General features: G+C 31.3%; 7 protein-coding genes and 1 non-coding gene across 8 annotated transcripts; 5 read left to right on the top strand and 3 right to left on the bottom strand.

The window, feature by feature from the left end:
- Positions 1–22: 22 nt before the first annotated feature.
- Positions 23–1480, top strand: TPHA0D00850 (uncharacterized protein; the record flags this gene model as incomplete). The annotated part of the gene is made up of 1 exon (XM_003685114.1): positions 23–1480. The coding sequence occupies one exon, from the start codon at positions 23–25 to the stop codon at positions 1478–1480; it is 1458 nt and encodes a 485-aa protein (XP_003685162.1).
- A 2055-nt stretch (positions 1481–3535) lies between these two features.
- Positions 3536–3654, top strand: TPHA0Dtrna7L. The gene is made up of 2 exons: positions 3536–3574; positions 3610–3654. It is a non-coding gene; the product is annotated as a tRNA-Leu (tRNA).
- A 213-nt stretch (positions 3655–3867) lies between these two features.
- On the top strand, positions 3868–6918 carry RQC2 (Rqc2p; the record flags this gene model as incomplete). Its single annotated transcript, XM_003685113.1, has 1 exon — positions 3868–6918. The coding sequence occupies one exon, from the start codon at positions 3868–3870 to the stop codon at positions 6916–6918; it is 3051 nt and encodes a 1016-aa protein (XP_003685161.1).
- Positions 6919–7126: 208 nt separating this feature from the next.
- Positions 7127–7690, bottom strand: RET3 (coatomer subunit zeta; the record flags this gene model as incomplete). The annotated part of the gene is made up of 1 exon (XM_003685112.1): positions 7127–7690. The coding sequence occupies one exon, from the start codon at positions 7688–7690 to the stop codon at positions 7127–7129; it is 564 nt and encodes a 187-aa protein (XP_003685160.1).
- An 801-nt stretch (positions 7691–8491) lies between these two features.
- Positions 8492–9691, top strand: TAF3 (Taf3p; the record flags this gene model as incomplete). The annotated part of the gene is made up of 1 exon (XM_003685111.1): positions 8492–9691. The coding sequence occupies one exon, from the start codon at positions 8492–8494 to the stop codon at positions 9689–9691; it is 1200 nt and encodes a 399-aa protein (XP_003685159.1).
- Positions 9692–9865: 174 nt separating this feature from the next.
- On the bottom strand, positions 9866–13516 carry RRP12 (mRNA-binding protein RRP12; the record flags this gene model as incomplete). Its single annotated transcript, XM_003685110.1, has 1 exon — positions 9866–13516. The coding sequence occupies one exon, from the start codon at positions 13514–13516 to the stop codon at positions 9866–9868; it is 3651 nt and encodes a 1216-aa protein (XP_003685158.1).
- Positions 13517–14349: 833 nt separating this feature from the next.
- On the top strand, positions 14350–14715 carry MRPS16 (mitochondrial 37S ribosomal protein bS16m; the record flags this gene model as incomplete). Its single annotated transcript, XM_003685109.1, has 1 exon — positions 14350–14715. The coding sequence occupies one exon, from the start codon at positions 14350–14352 to the stop codon at positions 14713–14715; it is 366 nt and encodes a 121-aa protein (XP_003685157.1).
- A 159-nt stretch (positions 14716–14874) lies between these two features.
- Positions 14875–15903, bottom strand: CIP1 (Cip1p; the record flags this gene model as incomplete). Its single annotated transcript, XM_003685108.1, has 1 exon — positions 14875–15903. The coding sequence occupies one exon, from the start codon at positions 15901–15903 to the stop codon at positions 14875–14877; it is 1029 nt and encodes a 342-aa protein (XP_003685156.1).
- Between the last annotated feature and the right edge of the window lie 1961 nt (positions 15904–17864).

Genomic DNA, 17864 nt, shown 5'->3' with positions numbered 1-17864 from the left:
CAAACAATAAGACACTATCATCATGACAGTTCTTATTCAAACTTCAAGTGCTGCTATGTCATCAAACTGGGATAATCGTTCCTATGACAACAACTCCGATAACTCTTCTTCAAATAATTACTCAAAGTTGGAGTTATCCCAATATATTGATAATCTTACTAACAATCGTTGTGGTTCAAACCTAGAAGCTATACAATCTAGAAGTGCATTCAATAATAATATTGTCTTAACGAACAGCTCCGACGCTTCGAGCGTCACAAATTCATGGAGCGCCAGGTTTAAAAATATGTTCGAAAAAAATATTAACGTGGACGATAGCTATGATAGCTTTGATAGTTCGCTATATACGAATAAATCTTCCGTAACAAAGCCATCTCCATGGTTCACTAGACTATTTGATAAGAGAACTGGAAAGGAACAGTTTCAGAAGTCTACTCACCAAACAGAATCTTTCCACGCCACTGTACTTCCTGAGTCAATTTGTAACAGAAAATACGAAGAAACTCCTAAATCTAAAATTGTTGAAGTAGAATACACAAGATATAGCCAGGGTAAAGTCGAGAAAACAGCAAGCACAGTAAATGGTTCGTTGAGAAATACTAGATCCAAAAACTGGTTCAAAACTGTCTTTAAAGGTAAGAGCGAGGCATCTGAAGTGTTGGAATATCCAGGCCTAGTGCAACCCGAGCCTGAAGTTTTAGAAAACACATACAGTGACGATTCAATATATGAATCTGAAAAATTAGAATATCTTCCTATAAAAATTGACATTGTTGACGTTGGCTCTTTATCCGTCAGTGATTGTCTAACACCTATAAACGACGGAAATCACAACATTCCGTCACCTCCTTGGGACTATAGACATGAGTATAAAAAGCTTGATGATAATTATAGGAAAAATAGTGGTGAGAATTATCACTACAATAATGAGCATGTGGAAACTAGTACTGTTTATAGCAGTTACTATTCGAGTAATAATGTTCAAGAATTAGAAGCAGAACTTAGTGTAAGACAAGCATCAATTGATACATGTCTATTCCAAGAGCAACCAATACTAACTACAGCCAGCGAAACTCACTCGTACCCAGTTGTGTCTAAACATATTTCAGGGTTCTGTGACGACTCCGTATATGAGAGTCGAGTAAAAAATGACAGCTCAGAAAGAAAAGCTGGAAGCCATCGTGACTATACAAACTGTATAAATCCATATACACCCATATTAAGAGCCAGAATAAGAGAGGAAAAAATCGCATTACTTAATAACAAGAGTAAAATCAACGATAATGCATTCACTGAACCAGAACACAAGAGAATTTTTCAAAAAGATACTTATGATGAAGAATATTGTGAACCTAAAGGAGCGTTTAGTAGACATTCATCTGGTAGTGATATCCTTGAGTCAGAGCAAACGAAGAAACAAACAACTACTTTAGTAGATGTTACAAGAAAAACAGGTATTGGATCCAGTTCAACCTGTTAATTCAGAAAACTTAAGTAACAAGAAGTCTAAAAATAAAAATCGTGAAGTGGAAAACAGAGCTACCACTAATTATTGCTTCCCAGAATATTGCTATTGTGATGAGTCGGAAATGGATATGTCTTATTACTATAGAAATATAGAACCTATAACTATACATGAAAGATTTATGCAAATAATTAAAAGAACAAAATATAATTTTAGAAAATTCATTAAAAGAAATAACAAAAAAGAGTGGATATTATATCAACTCCAAAAACAACCGATGAGGTTTTAGATAACGGTGTATTAGTATGCGAATTAATTGGAGATATGTTAACAGACGTTATAGAAAAGGTGGAACCATTTCCAAAGTTGCTTCAATGTGCTGTTGGCCATGTATGTATGAAGCTAGCACATTAATTGTTGTAGATTCCCATTAAATCACATTGATTGACTCAATTAGCCTGATCAACTAACTGATTCACTCAATGTTATTTAAAGGGAATCAAAAGAAAAGGATCGTTCCACATTCGTTCTAAAGAATATTGACTGAACCAAGAAGTTGTTCAGGTTAATTGGGTCAGTCAATGTTATCTTTACTACGACAGGTCACGAAATTTCTTTTAACAATCTATGATGCTAATAATAATACCCATTCCATTTTTTCTATCAAACTCTGTTTATGCACCTTAACATACCAGCAATTAAATTCAATAGTAAACAACCCTTCAATTAAATCCGTTATTAATATTTTTCCTCATTGAGTCTATACCATTTGCAAAACAATATTATTATAGTAGTTATAAAATAAAATAAAACAAAATAACAAATCCATTCCCTTTAAATAACATTGATGGACTCGACTAGCCTGATCAACTAATTGATTCAATCAATGTTATTAAATACAAATCAAAACATAAAACAGTTGTTTTTACTGTCAGGCGTCACAAAAAAACAAAATACAAAAATAATGGCTAAATAGTTATTTATATTTGAACTCAGCACAACAACTGTTCTAGATTCATCTTAAGTCACATTGATTGACTCAAGTAGCCCGATCAACTGACTGGCTCAATCAATATTACTTAGAATGAAGTGAATAGAAAAGGATTTTTACCTTTAATGTCAGACGTCACAAAAAAATAAGTAAAAATATAGAAACAATTGCTCAATAATTATTAAAACTAATTAAAAATCATCTCTGTAGATTATAACTTTGTACATACCAATAACCTTTTGCATACATTTAATTGAATTTATATTTGTTTATTGAGTAATACATTTCAGCTACCCTTTAAAAGGTTCTCTCTTAGTAAAAATAGAATGGAAAGAAGCAACACATAAAAATACTTCAAAATATTCATACTCAAATGTTGAACATTTAAAACGGTTAGTTTGCTCAACAAGACAGATTTGTCAAATTTTTAGAAAGGTAGTTTAAATTGATATACATTTATAGGTCATATACAGAGAATTGCTCGATTAATATTGCTAAGATATGTCCGAGTTAAATAACAATGTTACCGAAGAGAATAGCATTATTCTTTGATGCTAAGGTTACGAATAACCACTTGAGTTCTTCTATGCTCAATAGATCTGGTCATTACTTTAGGATATTAAAAAGCGTGTCTTATTAGATTATATATTTAGATCTCTTTGGTTTCTTGGAACTAGATTTATGAATTTATTAAATATTGGTTACCGGGGTTTATATATACATAATATTTCAATCTACCGTTCTGTCCAACGAGACGACGTCGTCGAGTTGAACACGTATGGCAGACTGATGGTTCTACAGTACTATTTATGCATTAGAAATTTTGCTATTACATTCTTGCAGGGACTATTGTTTCAGGTATGCAACAATAATATTCTAAAGAGGTAATATCTGGTATCGTATAGTCACTTATACGGCTAGTGACATTTCCAATAATCTTATATTCAGTTATACGTCCAGTGTCATTTCCAACACCAACACCAGCGTTATTTCCAAGAATAACTTCATACATTTTACGGTCATTTATATTTCCAACTACTAATATATATAATATTTTTTTATATTGTCAAATATTCATTGGGAGTTTGGCCGAGTGGTCTAAGGCGTCAGATTTAGGTTTCAAGTTTGCCCCATGCAAAGTTTCTACTTAAACATTCTGATATCTTCGGATGCAAGGGTTCGAACCCCTTAGCTCTCAAATCTTTTTTTGGTACCTTTATACCTGGGATTTGTGGTCACGTGATTGAAACAGTTGCAGCACTAACTTAATGTAATAGTGAAAAAAGTTTCAATATTTATATATAAATATCTTAATATATAAATGAATAAATGTTTCAATGAAGACGTTAGTATTACTACCAATTTCCTTACAACCGAAAGAGACAAAACCAGCAACAAGCCATTTAAGAAAATGAAACAGAGAATCAGTGCCCTAGATCTTCAGTTGCTTGGTGAAGAATTGAAAAATTCTATTGAACATCATCGTTTAACTAATATCTATAATATTTCTGACTCTAACAGACAGTTCTTGTTGAAATTCAATAGGACTGAAAGCAAATGTAGTGTACTTGTTGACTGTGGGTTACGTATCCACTCGACAACTTTCAATAGACCTATTCCACCTGCTCCATCTGGGTTTGTTGTTAAATTAAGAAAACATTTAAAATCAAAGAGATTAACTGCTTTAAGACAAGTTAAAAATGATAGAATTTTAGTTTTACAATTTGCTGATGGTTTATACTATTTAGTGTTGGAATTTTTCAGTTCAGGTAATGTTATTTTATTAGATGAGGAAAAAAAAATTCTATCATTACAGAGGGTAGTCCAAGAACACGAAAATAGAGTTGGTGAAGTGTATACTATGTTTGATGATTCTTTGTTTATAGGTGGTAATGAAAAACCAATTGCGGATAAGCGAGAATACACAGAAGATTTGATTGAAAGTTGGATCAATGAAGTCAAAGAAAAAATTGCCGCTGAAGCAAATGTTATTTCCGAACCTGGGCACCAGAAGAAAAAACTAAGAGTGCCTTCAATCCATAAATTACTATTGTCAAAAGTCCCACATCTATCATCTGATTTAATTTCAAAAAATTTAAAGAAAAACGAAATTGATCCATCCTTATCAAGTCTAGATTTCGTGGATAAGATTTCAAAGTTAAATCAATTATTAGTAGAAACAGAAGATGAGTATACTGATTTATTGAAAAATAGATATTCAAAAGGTTACATCTTAGCTAAGAGAAATCCAAAATTTATTGAAGAAAAAGATTCCAAAGACACGGAATATATATATGAAACGTTCCATCCCTTTGCACCATATGTTGACCCTAACGAAATTGACATTTCAAAAGTTATTGAAGTTGAAGGTCCATATAATAATACTCTGGATTTATTTTTTTCTACTATAGAATCTTCTAAGTATGCATTAAGAATCCAAAATCAAGAATTCTTAGCGAAAAAAAAACTGGATGACGCAGTGAATGAAAATCTAACCAAAATCAATGCCTTAAGAGATATTCAATCGATTAACGAAGAGAAAGGTGTCCTCATTATTGAGAAAGCTGACTTAATTGAAGAAGTTAAGGGAGCAGTTCAGAGTTTAATTGATCAACAAATGGATTGGAATGCCATAGAAAATATTATTAGAAATGAACAAAAGAAAAGAAACAATATTGCAAGACTAATAATGTTACCATTGAATTTAAAAGAAAATAAAATAAACATTATACTACCCGCCGAAGACAATAATTCAGATGACTCTGATAATTCAAGCTCAAGTTCAGATTCGGATTCAGAATACAGTGACAACTCTGACAGTGATTCTAGCGATGATGACATAGAGAAGAATAGAATAAAAAGGAAAAATCGTAAGAATTCAAAAAACGTCAAAATTAAGGGAACTCAAATTACTATTGACCTAGCATTGTCAGCATTTGCAAATGCATCTGAATACTTTAACAAGAAAAAAACAAGCGCTGAAAAACAAAAGAAGGTGGAAAAAAATGCTGAAAAGGCCTTGAAAAATATAGAAGAAAGGATAAAAGTTCAATTAAATAAGAAATTGAAAGATTCTCATGATATCTTAAAGAAAATAAGAGCGCCATATTTCTTTGAAAGATTCAATTGGTTTTTTTCAAGTGAAGGGTTTTTGATTTTAATGGGTAAAAGTCCACTCGATACAGATCAAATATACAGTAAGTATATAGAAGATGATGATATTTATATGTCAAACAGTTTTGGAACCCAAGTATGGATAAAAAACCCAGAAAAAACAGAAATTCCACCCAATACTTTGATGCAAGCTGGTGTCTTATGTATGTCAGCAAGTGAAGCATGGTCAAAAAAGATCGCTTCATCGCCATGGTGGTGTTTTGCTAAAAATGTCAGTAAGTTCTCAAGTGATGGTAAATCAGTACTGGAACCCGGTTTATTTAGAATGAAAAATGATAAACAACAGAATTTCTTACCACCTGCTCAATTAGTTATGGGTTTTGGGTTTTTATGGAAAGTGAAAATCGAAGATGAAGGAGATGCAGATGATAATTTAAATGAGGTAAGGGAAGAAGTCTTAACAGGTGATGAGGATAATGTCGTTGAAAAAATTGTAAACGAATCTGCTGATGTGACTGATCAGAATGAACTACTGAAAGAGGATGAAGAAATAGAGTCCTTCAATGGTATGAGTAGTATAACGCAAGAAATTAATAATTTGGATATTACTAACGCGGATAATATTTCTAACCAACAGACTACCACTAACAATATTAATGAAATGGATGCTAGTAAAACTGTTGCTACTGTCTTGACTAGTTTATCTAAAAATGTTCGTGGTAAAAAGGGTAAGCTAAAGAAAATGCAAAAGAAATATGCAGACCAAGATGATAATGAGAGGTTACTAAGATTGCAAGTTTTGGGTACTTTGAAGGGGATTGAAAAAGAACAAGAAAAACTGAAAGAAGAACTTTCCAGACAAGAGGAAAGAGAGAGGAAGAAACACAGACGTGAGAGACAAAAACAACTGCAAGCTTTAAGCTTCACTGAAAGTGAAAAAGTTAAAATTAATTACGACAGATTAAGGACTGAATTAAAAACTACACTAGAACCAGACGATGAAATTATTGACATAATTCCTGTCTTTGCACCATGGCCAGCATTATTAAAATATAAATATAAAATTAAGGTACAACCTGGTACTGCTAAAAAACAAAAAACAGTAAATGACATTCTACATCATTTTTTAAATAGAAAAACTGATCCTAATAACTGTGATAAAGAATTAGATTGGGTTAGTGAACATGATATTATTAAATCATTAAAAGCTCAAGATTTAATATTGTCCATCTCTGCTGATAAGTTAAAAATTTCTATTCCTGGTCAAAATTCTCTAAATGATAGATTAAAAGGGAAGAAATCAGGCACTGGTAAAAATGGTTTTAAATCTAAAAATAAAAAGAAGTAAATTTGAAATTCATGTGTAAATTATTATATAAATATCATTGAATAGTATAGTTAATTGATTTCTTTTTTATTTTATTATAATAATGATTCGTTATTAATATTTTAAGAAAATAAGAGCCTGTTTAGTATAAAACTTATTCACAAAGATATACAAATATATATATTGTTGAATTGATTCATCTACCTGTAATAATCAATTGTTATTTCAATTATATACCTTGTTGTAATCTTTCTTGTAATTTGCTCTTGGCAAATCCCCATGCACTCATCAAACCTTTATCTAAATCTAGGTGCATTTGTTGTTCACTAGATGGTGGGGTGGTGACTCTCGAGGCAATGCTGGCAGGGTCTGTCTCTAGAATGACACCGTTATCGAAAGTTTCATCAATGGCTAACAAAACCATGTCGTAATGTTCTTGAGTGTTTTTTTTATCTATACCAGAATCTAAAATCAAATCTAAAGAATCTTTGAAAGCGGTAAAAGCTTGTTGCAAAATAATTTCATTCTCTTCTAATGGACCAATTAAACATAAGACCACATCCATGTACTCTTTATATAACACAATGTTATCTTCAAATATTAAAATTTCAGATTCTTGTTTGTGAATTTTCTTAAATAACCTTTTTTCAAATTCTTTTTCTTGTTTAACTGAAGGGAACAAAGATAAATTTGGGACATGTGGAGCACTATAGTATTTAGCGTATACTCTATCACCTTGGTTATCTAGTATTAGAACTGCTTTAACAGAGTATAATGATAATGAGTCTGTCATATTAGTTGTTGTTCTTTATCGATATATATAGATTGATCTTAGAGTGAGAATGACTTCTTATATTAAAGTAATGCCGAATGGACTCTTGTTGGTAAAATAATAAATCAAGCTAAAGTAATTCAATGTATATTAGCCCACACGGATATTAAAATCAGCAATTACCTTAAAAACTAAATATTTTCAACGTTATAAACAATACTCTATGGTTAAAAATATTAAACAATAATGAAAACCACAAAAGAAAAATTGCCAAATAGTCAAACAGGCCGTTAAATAAAAGGTAAGTTGTATTTGAAATTCAGATCTTGATCCAAGCTTGAGTTCAATTTATCAAAACTTCCATTAAATTTAGAGTCAAATAACAAATTCAATTCAATCAATTCAATATTCAACTTATTTTAATTATTCATTGACGACGTGGTAGGTTTTAATTACAATCCAACGTTGTTCTTCTGAAAAAAAAATAAAAATATTTCTGAAAAATTAAAGGTGAGGGTAACCCATTATCATTCTTTTTAAGAATTTTTCAAAAGTGATGGAACTAACTCATCTGAAAAATGTATTATAGACCATATATACAATAAATATTTTGATATAGTTGATTCAATTGAAGAATTGATCTTCTATTGGAAGATATTTATTTCCTGGTAATTAATATTTGAAAGAGAGATGTCGATTTGTGTTTTCTTTTTTATTTTTTGCCTTTCTAAACTTATTTCATTTATCGGTGGGAGTCTAACAAATTGACAAAGAAACGAATTGTAAAATAACTATAATTACAACTTTAAAGTGTGTTAAGGGATGACGTCTACTAGTGAGTTTTATTATTACCTTCTGAGGGTATCCATGCTGCAATTGTTGAAAGTACAAGGGTTTGATAGGTCGAAGCCAAGTACAGTGAATGCTATCACTGATTTATATGTTAAGTTCTTGGAATTACTTTTAGGTGAAATAACTAAATTATCAAGGTCGAGGCAAGATTTTGATGACAGTATTGCGTTGCAAGATATTACTCAAGCCTTCCAAAATTTAGGTATTATTAAACCAGTGGATATATTAGATATATATGATGAAAATCCAGAACTTGCAAGCGATAAAGGTTTACAGAATTTTAAAAAATGGTGGATGGATAGTGATATGAGGCAACAAGAATGTTTAGTATCATTACCAACCACAGATCTTCTAAACATGGAAGACATGACACTTAATGACAATAATGCTAGCACTAATATCAATGGTAGTAGGAATGGCAATGATAATAATGGAGAAGGAAAAACTTCAAGTCAGCAAGCATCTTTAGTCCCTGATTATTTGAAGCAGTTACAAAATAAAGATCCTAATAAGAATGATGATAATGAGAATGAAGACGAGCTGCTAGAGGATATGGTAAATAATGGAGATTTTGACAATTGGATTAAATTCGTTATAGTCAAACAGAGATTAAGTTTATCTAAAAAGTTATCAAAGGAGAAAGCTAGGAGTGTAGATAAATTACCGGGAATAGCTGGATTAAAGAATTCGGTATTAGATCTTCAACTAAATAATTCATCTAGCAATGAAGCTTCTATGCAAGTTTTGCAATCAGACTTATTACCAAGTACACAGGATATTGAAAAATTGGAAAATGCTCCTATCTATTTACAAAAGGGATTTGAACTGCTGAAGAAATTGCCTATTATGAAACAGGAAACTAACCTAAGTAACATCACTTTATCTTATGAAAATAATGAAATGGAAGAAGATGACGATGTTGAGTTGCTTGATGCCGGTGAGTCGAAAGAAGAGTTGGATAAGACAGCTAATGATTATGACCAAATAAATAAATTTGAACAAGATGAACAATACGAAAATATGCAATTTGATCATAAGCCTGAACCTTCGCCCGGAAGTTTTGCAATGGGATCTCATTTCAATTCTAGATATAAAGAAATGGATGATATAGATAACGAGTTTCAAAGAGAATCGATTGATTTCAATCCTGAAAGTTTTGAACGATTTTAATATGAAAAAAACAAAGTGATGGTAGGTCCTTATCTTCACAATCAGCCAATAGCATAAAATTCTAACATTTAACATACATTTAGCATTTATAAAGTATTTTATTAATAATATACATGAAACGGTTTAAAACTATTATTTAGCAATGTTCTTACTACAATTATGTAAATAACTTATCTAAAGTTTTCTTCTGGATTTAAATTTTTGATTCTTTTTGAAACTACCTTTACCGATTTTATTTCTTGAATCGTTTTTCTTTGTTGGCTTTGGTGAATTATCAAAATCGTCCTCATCATCAGCATCCTTATTCTTCTTAAATTTCAATTTATTCTTTTGACCTCTAATAGGACCATTCTTAACAGCATCTAAGTATGCATTAATACCACTGGTAACAGACATTAATGGATCCTCTTCGTTAACAGTCTTCGAAGAACCAGGTTTCACAACTAATTTACCTTCATCATCGAAACTGAAAGCTTCATCATCCCTGATTTTCCTACGTTGTTCTTTTTTATTATTTCTAACATTAGTTGTAGATATATGAGCTAATGTTTGTGAATCCAATAAATCTAATGGATTTTCACCCTCAATGATAAATTGCTTAGAAGCCTTCTTACCTTTACCATTAGAAACTTCAGTATCATCATTCTCATCATCAGAAGAATCATATACAACTTCATCAAAGGCAGACATAAATCTAGAACCCTTTGCTGAAGTAGCATTGGACTTACCTTCTGAAAGCTCGCTACCCTTCTTGCTGTTCCTATTACGAGCTTTACGAATATTAGTTAATAGTTTTCTATCTTCTTCTGGGAAGGCTTGTTCAACAAGTTCATAGCCAAATCTTCTAATCATTCTCTCAATAATATTCTTCACTTTGGCTTTGAAATGACCGGTATGTTCATTTGACCAACGTAGTAATTTTGGTAATAACTCAGGTACTTTATCATGCATCAATTCAACAGGTAAACCTAGAATACAAACCTTAATGTAACCAATTGCACTTTTGGCAATTTCTCTTGAATTCGAAGTTAAATATAGTTGAATAGTATCATATATTTCTAATAGCATTGATGGATCAATTTCATCTTTAAATTCAAATACAACACATGCATATGCTGTGATTGTGGCACTGACCATATGTTGTGATTCACCAATTAAACCAGCAGACATAATCTTGAAAAATTCGGTAACGCTAGATGGTTGGTCAGGTGTTGTGCTATCATAACCAGGAATTTCAGATAATCTAACAACACTATTTGGTTCATTCATTTTTTTACCCATTTCTATAAGAGTTTCAAAGGCAGTTTCTCTTGACTTTTCATTCACATCTTTAGTTGCTAAAATGACTTCAGGAACCACCTTGACAATGAAGTCCATTTGGTTTGATGGTAACATAGATACTAAAGCCTTTATAGCACTCAGTCTAACAGACCTAGTAGAAGTTTGAGTTTTGTCACTAGTTTCTACAAATACCTTTGTGATATCAGAGATAAAACCAGATAAAGCTTCAAAACCTGCATCTAGCTCAGACAATCTTGTAACAATTCTATAAGCTCTTTTCTGAGTTAGTGCATCAACTGAATTAACAGTGATGCTGAAAATAGAGAATAGAGCACTGTACGATGAAGCGGGGACATACTTTACCATACACACGACTAAATCCAATAATGTTGCAGATAATTGCGGTTTACCCTTTTGAACATTTTCAGACTCTTCGTCCATAGCAGAGTTTAATAAAGTACATACCTTGTTAAAAGTGGTCTGTAGATCTTCCTCAGTAGTGATTTTAATAAATGATTCGATAGTTTCTAAAATATAACCTCTTGCATTTGGAGCAGTTTGACTGTACACGTTGAAAAGAACAGATAAAATATTTGGAGACATTTTGGATAAATAAGTTAAATTATCTTTGGCATTCTGAACTGGGAAAGATTCCTGTAATAAAATATTGTCAGCAAGAGCTCCATTAGCATATGCAGAATTACTATCAACTAACATTTTTAGTGCGTGGCAGATAGTCGTTCTTAATTCAACTTTACTATATAAAATTGAAGATAATTTAGAAGCAAAATCACTAGTGAAGGATTCTTGTAAATCAGTTGGTAATTCACAGAAACGTGGTAATGTTGACCACAATTGGTCGATTACTGTTTGAAAGACCTTTAATTGAACGGATTCAGAGTTTAATTGCTTACATTTATCCTCGAAAACTTCAATTAGTGGTAAAATTTCGTTAATAAAGGTCAATAATCTTGTATTTTTTGTATAATCTCTCAAAATTGGTAATAACCAAGCACGGCCAGGTTGTTCGTCAGTTGGATTTTCTAAGTTTAATGGTAAGTATGATAAAACAATGTCTGGGCCCATTCCTGATATAGCAGAACCAATAACTTTCTCAACTTCATTTCTGTATTCCATATAGTTGTTCTCATTGATTCTCCACTGGTCAACGATTACTAATAATTTTATGAATGATGGGTTTGCTCTATGTCTTAATTTTGTGAATGCAGCTGCCAATACATTTAAAATTTCTTTACCACAGTGAGTGTACTTAATGGATAAGAAGTCAGTTATTAAAACAGACATTTCTTCTAAAAGACCATCAACAACGTCGATAGTAGCTTCAGTATTTGATGGTAGTTCTAATAATAACTCATCCCTGATAGCATTTGTTAAAATTGCAATTAAACATTGAGAAGCACTGGTATAAATTTCTTCAGATTCACTAGCTAAATAAGTTGAAATCAACTTGAAAACTTCTGGTATCTTTTGCATTGCCTTTAATGGTTGATGAACTGCATAGGAGGATAAACTTTTCACAACAACAGCAATCCAAGCACCGGCTAGATGCGTATCATTGTTAGATGGCTTTAATGAGTAAATAATCTCTAAAACATTTAAAAACTTGTTATCAGCTAATCCAAGTGTTGATGATTGCTCGGATAAAGAATTGAATAGACTTTCAAAACATTCAAAAGCAGCGGTAACTAAGAATTGGTCTGAACTTTTTGTAACTTCTAACAATAGGTCACACAATGGTTCAATCTGAGGAGAGGGCCATTGGTTACTCGAGATAACCTTACTGATGAATCTAATGTTGTGAATAATTTTAGTATTTAAATCATTTGGACCACTCTGATTCCTTAGTTTTTTGTTTGAAGTGACAGAAAATTCATTCATGACTGAGGTTAAAGATTTAATACAGAAAGATGCAATAAAAATCGATGCAACATGTTCAGCAGTTGGTGCTGCAGGTGGATTAGATAAAATGTTAAACACAGCCTCTGCTGCTCTCTTTCTAATTTTAGGTCTTGGATCCAATGATAATTCCAGAAGACCTTGTAGACCTCTTCTTGGTGTGACGGTTAATGCCTGTGTGTTGTTCCAAATTTGGGCATCTTGAGCAATCAATTGAGATTCTAAACAACCGATAGCAGATCTGATTAAAGCAGCACTAGCTCCCTCATCTGTAATACATGGTGCAATTTTAGTTAAAATTTCTGAAAATTTTGATTTTAATAATTGTTTTGGTGCGTAATGAAAAATTATATCTAGTAAATAACATGTAGATGAAAGTAAGCTCAAATCCTTGATTTTGTGGGTATTTGGATCAATAGCTTGATCTAATAGAGACATCAAAGAGACCATATAGTGGACTAGATTTTTTGAGGTATCATTAGTATCTAAGTTTTGAATGTTTTCTTCAACAGCAGATAATATAATAGCAATATGCTTCTGGTTATCTAATTTGGAATGTATTTGTATTCTAATCTTTGCAAGTTTATCTTCCAGTTCCAGATAATGAGCAACTCTATCGGCATCCATTTTTTGATCACAAATTAATCAGAGTTTGTGTAGCTTGAGTCCTTGTTCTTTGCTGTTTTTCTACAGAAAGATCTAGTATTTACAGAAGCTCATGATGTTCTTTTAGCAATATATTGTTGTTTGATAAGTATTGAAGTAGTCGGTAGCTTGATCAAAATCATTAACTAAGAAGAGTAAGATGCGATGAGATGAGATGCGATGAGCTCTAAAAATTTTTTCAGTTGAAATTTTCCAGTCCGGGTAAACATTATGTATGTGACGGAATTACTATAACGAATCTATAATAGAAGAGCTAACGTTGCTATAGTAAATACCATTAAGAATAGATATATGTACTGATAACCACAATGCATAAAATCAGAAGGAATTTCAATGAGAAATAGAAACAACTCACAATAAATGACATCAAAATATTTATATGTTATAACACTTCTCTCTGAAATTCTATTTATTATCTAAGAAGGAGATGAGAAGTGCAAGTATAATGTCGAATAATTGCCTAATTTATCTAAAGATAACTACTTTTCTATATTGTTGAATGATCTTCTCAGAAACTCATTCTAATCTGTTATATATTTATTACCATAAATGTTCAAATTAGTGTCACTCTAATACATGTTATCACTTGGTACGTTGGTTTCTTAACCCCATTCTAAAATATGAAATCTCAAATCCTGTAATAAAGAAGATATCAAATAGAACTGCTTTATATATTTATCCATTGCATAAATTAAGTGTCATATTTGATGTATTCTTTTAAGTCATATAGAGCAGTTTATTACAACTTTTTTAATCGAATTTCACAGTACACCAGTCAATTATAAAAAGACATAATGACATGCGGTTTAGTAAGGATTAGATTAGCTAGATTTGGGAGAACAAATAATCCAATATATAACATTGTGGTGACAAATTCTAAGAAAGCAAGAGATGCAAAACCGATAGAGGTACTTGGGGTATACAATCCTATTCCAGTGAAAAATAACAAGAAATCAAAACAAAAAGATAATGTTGCTGTGCAACTAAAGAATGTTGAACTTGATTTTGATAGGGCAAAATATTGGATTGGTGTTGGTGCACAACCAAGTGATATCGTCACAAAATTATTTATTAAGTCAAACATACTAGGAACAGAATGGTCAAAAAGGGCTGCTTTGGATAGGAAAGTTGTCATCCCAATGAGAAAAACTATGGAATAGATTCCATTATAAGTAAATTATATTTCATTGTAAATACATTCTTCCTTGTAAATATAAAATAAATGATAAAGTTTAAAAAAGAAATATACCGTACTTTATTCTATAATTTACTATTTTTAATTATACAATTTTAAAGATTAGTTACATAATTATTCATACTTACCTTTGCTGATTTTGTAATAATAAATTGTGCGATGCTGTCCTTGAAAGTGACGGTAAATGAGCGAATGTTTGTGAAGAATTACTTCTTGGTCTAGTTAATTGAGCTAAATTTGGTGGCAATCCACTAACTGGAGTTAATGGACCTCTTGATAGTGTATTTCCACAGTTATTTGATATTATATCTTGTGTACTTATAGGTCTTGAAAAATAATCGAATGCAGCTGGTTGTAATATTCCTGAAGCAATAGGTGTATTGTTGATATTATTATTACATGTTGAATTAGTGTTGTTAATATTGTTTGCATAATTACTTATTAGATCATTGAAGTTTGTTTGTAAATTTGTTGGTATGCTAGAAGAAACCGAAGTAACTGAATTCGCTCTTGAGTTTGCAAATTCGTTTTTAATTTCTTGTTGTAATTTAAATCTAATTAATGTTAATAACCAATTATTTGTATCAACACCAATTTCTATATTCTTTTTTTTGCTCTCTTCAACTGAAATCTTTGCCACTCTATTTAATACGCCAGATGGTGGATTTGAATAATCGAATGGAGTTACTAATGGATCGCTTGCAAAATCTGAATAAATTTCTAATAGTAATTTAGTAAATTCAATATTAAAATACTTTGACGAATTTATAATAAATTGTTGTTTTGTTTTATCTTGTTTACCATTATAGTTTGGATAATCAGATACTGTACTTGCTAAAGACATATTACTATTTTGATTTTGATTTGATTTGTAGAAATTTGTCGTTGTTGTTGTTGAATTTAATGGTGTGCTACATGGAGTAATAGACGAAGAATTATTTTCATTGAAATGATTAATTGAAAAATTTGGCTGTTTAAAAAAATTCAATGGTGTTTTAATACCAGTAACATCAATATCTACATCCATGTCATCACCATCCATATCTGTAATATCTTTTAAATACTGTTTGTTCTTATTAGGAGCAGCAGAATTAGTATCGATGGATAGATTTAGTAATTTATTTTCTGGTTTCAAAGGGATAGGATTTTGCATAGTATAATAACGTTTATGTATATATGTGACTTTTTTTGGGGGGCTTCTTATTGATTTCGCTAGTTTTATATTTCAACTATAAGTGTAAACTGTAATAGATATAATAGGTATTAAAAATAAATCATATATATATGTATGTATGTATGTATGTATATGTATGTATATGTATGTGAAGTACACTTAATATAAATAAGTTCCGCGTTTATATATGTGTATATATATAGAAATAAAATATAATGAAAAATGTGTACTACGTAAGAAATAGAAAAAAAAAAAAATGGTGAATAAAAATTAATCATTGTAAATTTATGATAATTGCCGCGTTTACTCTAAAGGAAACCACTATTAGCGGATCAATATAGACTGTGTGTTTGGGAGATTTAAATAATTGAAGTTTAGCTTAAGAATCAGTTAACATACTCAGAAGAAAATTCTTAAAAAACATGAACAACAGAAAATTGGACATGTTAAACCTGTAATAATGACTACTTGGAGCTAACAGGGAGTGGAGTGCGTGCTAAATGAACTGAAAAATTAAAGACTGGTGTCCTTTTAAGGTCTACGTTTAAAATTCTTTAAAAGCTTTTCACTCTAAGGATATGAGGATACAATAACATATAAAATACTTGTTGCGCGTCTACAGGTTTGACAAATAAGTAAACGTTTGTAATAGTAAACTATTTTATAATCCCAATGAGTACTACATATATGTATGAATAATGTGCAACATAACGATATTTGTTCTAGGAAGGGGAGCGAGAGGAATAAAAGATCCATTTGTTGCTTGTGGTTAGTAAGCATGTATGGAGTTGCAAACAATTAGCTCTTGTATTTTGCGGTTTTGCACAGAAAAATTAGTACTCAGATGCCTGAAAGGGTGTTGAGAAAAATAGCTTTTTGAGGATATATAAATTATTACGAAACCATACAGTAACATTTAGATCATGTATTTAATGCTATTTCTTAATTAGGAGATCTAATCATTACTAAAAGAAATAGCAAGGGGCGGGGAAATATAGTGGGGAGTGACGAGGGGTAAATTAACATTTTCTGTTTTTCCAAGTTTTTCTTCTCTGTTTTCTTATATGTGACGACAGTGGATCTAAATTAGGAAATATAAATAATTTCTCGTGTGCGATTTTTGTATCGATAATTAACGCGTCACGACTATGTTCATATTACTTCAGTTGATGTGTGGTGTGTTTCCATGTACAATTCATGTTTATTTTCTTTAATCGAGCAGATCAACTAATCACTTTGTGCAAAGATATGAACTTTCGAATTTGTAGCCATACTACAGTTGCAGTACAGTACAATACACCAAATTAGATCGCCAGATCCAAGATCTAGACGCACCCCTCCTTCTGATTTTGGGGCCGTCTGTCTTAACTAGAATCTCATACGTTGATAGCCTATTTACTCTTCTTTTACTTGTCGATCGGCAGTCGGTGCAACGTGTTTTACTAATTTAAATCATTGACGTGTTATGTAGTCATTGTTTTCTCACGTGTTTGTGGATGGATGCAGCTTTACATCATTCGTTATCTTTCTCTCTCACCCACATTTCTCATTTCTTATTTCCCTCGTCGATACGAGAAATCGAAACAGGTTAGTCATTAATAACTCATTATTAAAGATCAGATGACCGTAACTTTTCATATAATTAAATTTATTGTTTGCTTAGGCAGTTCTTGGACTAGCTATTTATCCATGATTTATCTCGAATCCATTCGTGCCTTTAAAAATCAATCCCTGTGTCTTGCTTGTAATTGTACTTGTAACCGCTGTGCCCGACTTAAAGAACTATATAGTACATACGCACTTGTGGTTTCGGAAAGGAAAAAATACGGCCGTGCGGACAAACACACTACAGGGAAAAACTTCTTTTGTTTCAGGAGGAATTGAAAACAGTAAACTGATGAGAAAACTATGATATGATATAATGTAATATAAAATAAATT

Source organism: Tetrapisispora phaffii, chromosome 4 (assembly GCF_000236905.1).
Source record: "Tetrapisispora phaffii CBS 4417 chromosome 4, complete genome".
Taxonomy (NCBI): domain Eukaryota; kingdom Fungi; phylum Ascomycota; class Saccharomycetes; order Saccharomycetales; family Saccharomycetaceae; genus Tetrapisispora; species Tetrapisispora phaffii.
The sequence above is the reverse complement of the archived record's forward strand: the minus strand, read 5'-3'. Positions and strand labels throughout refer to the sequence as shown.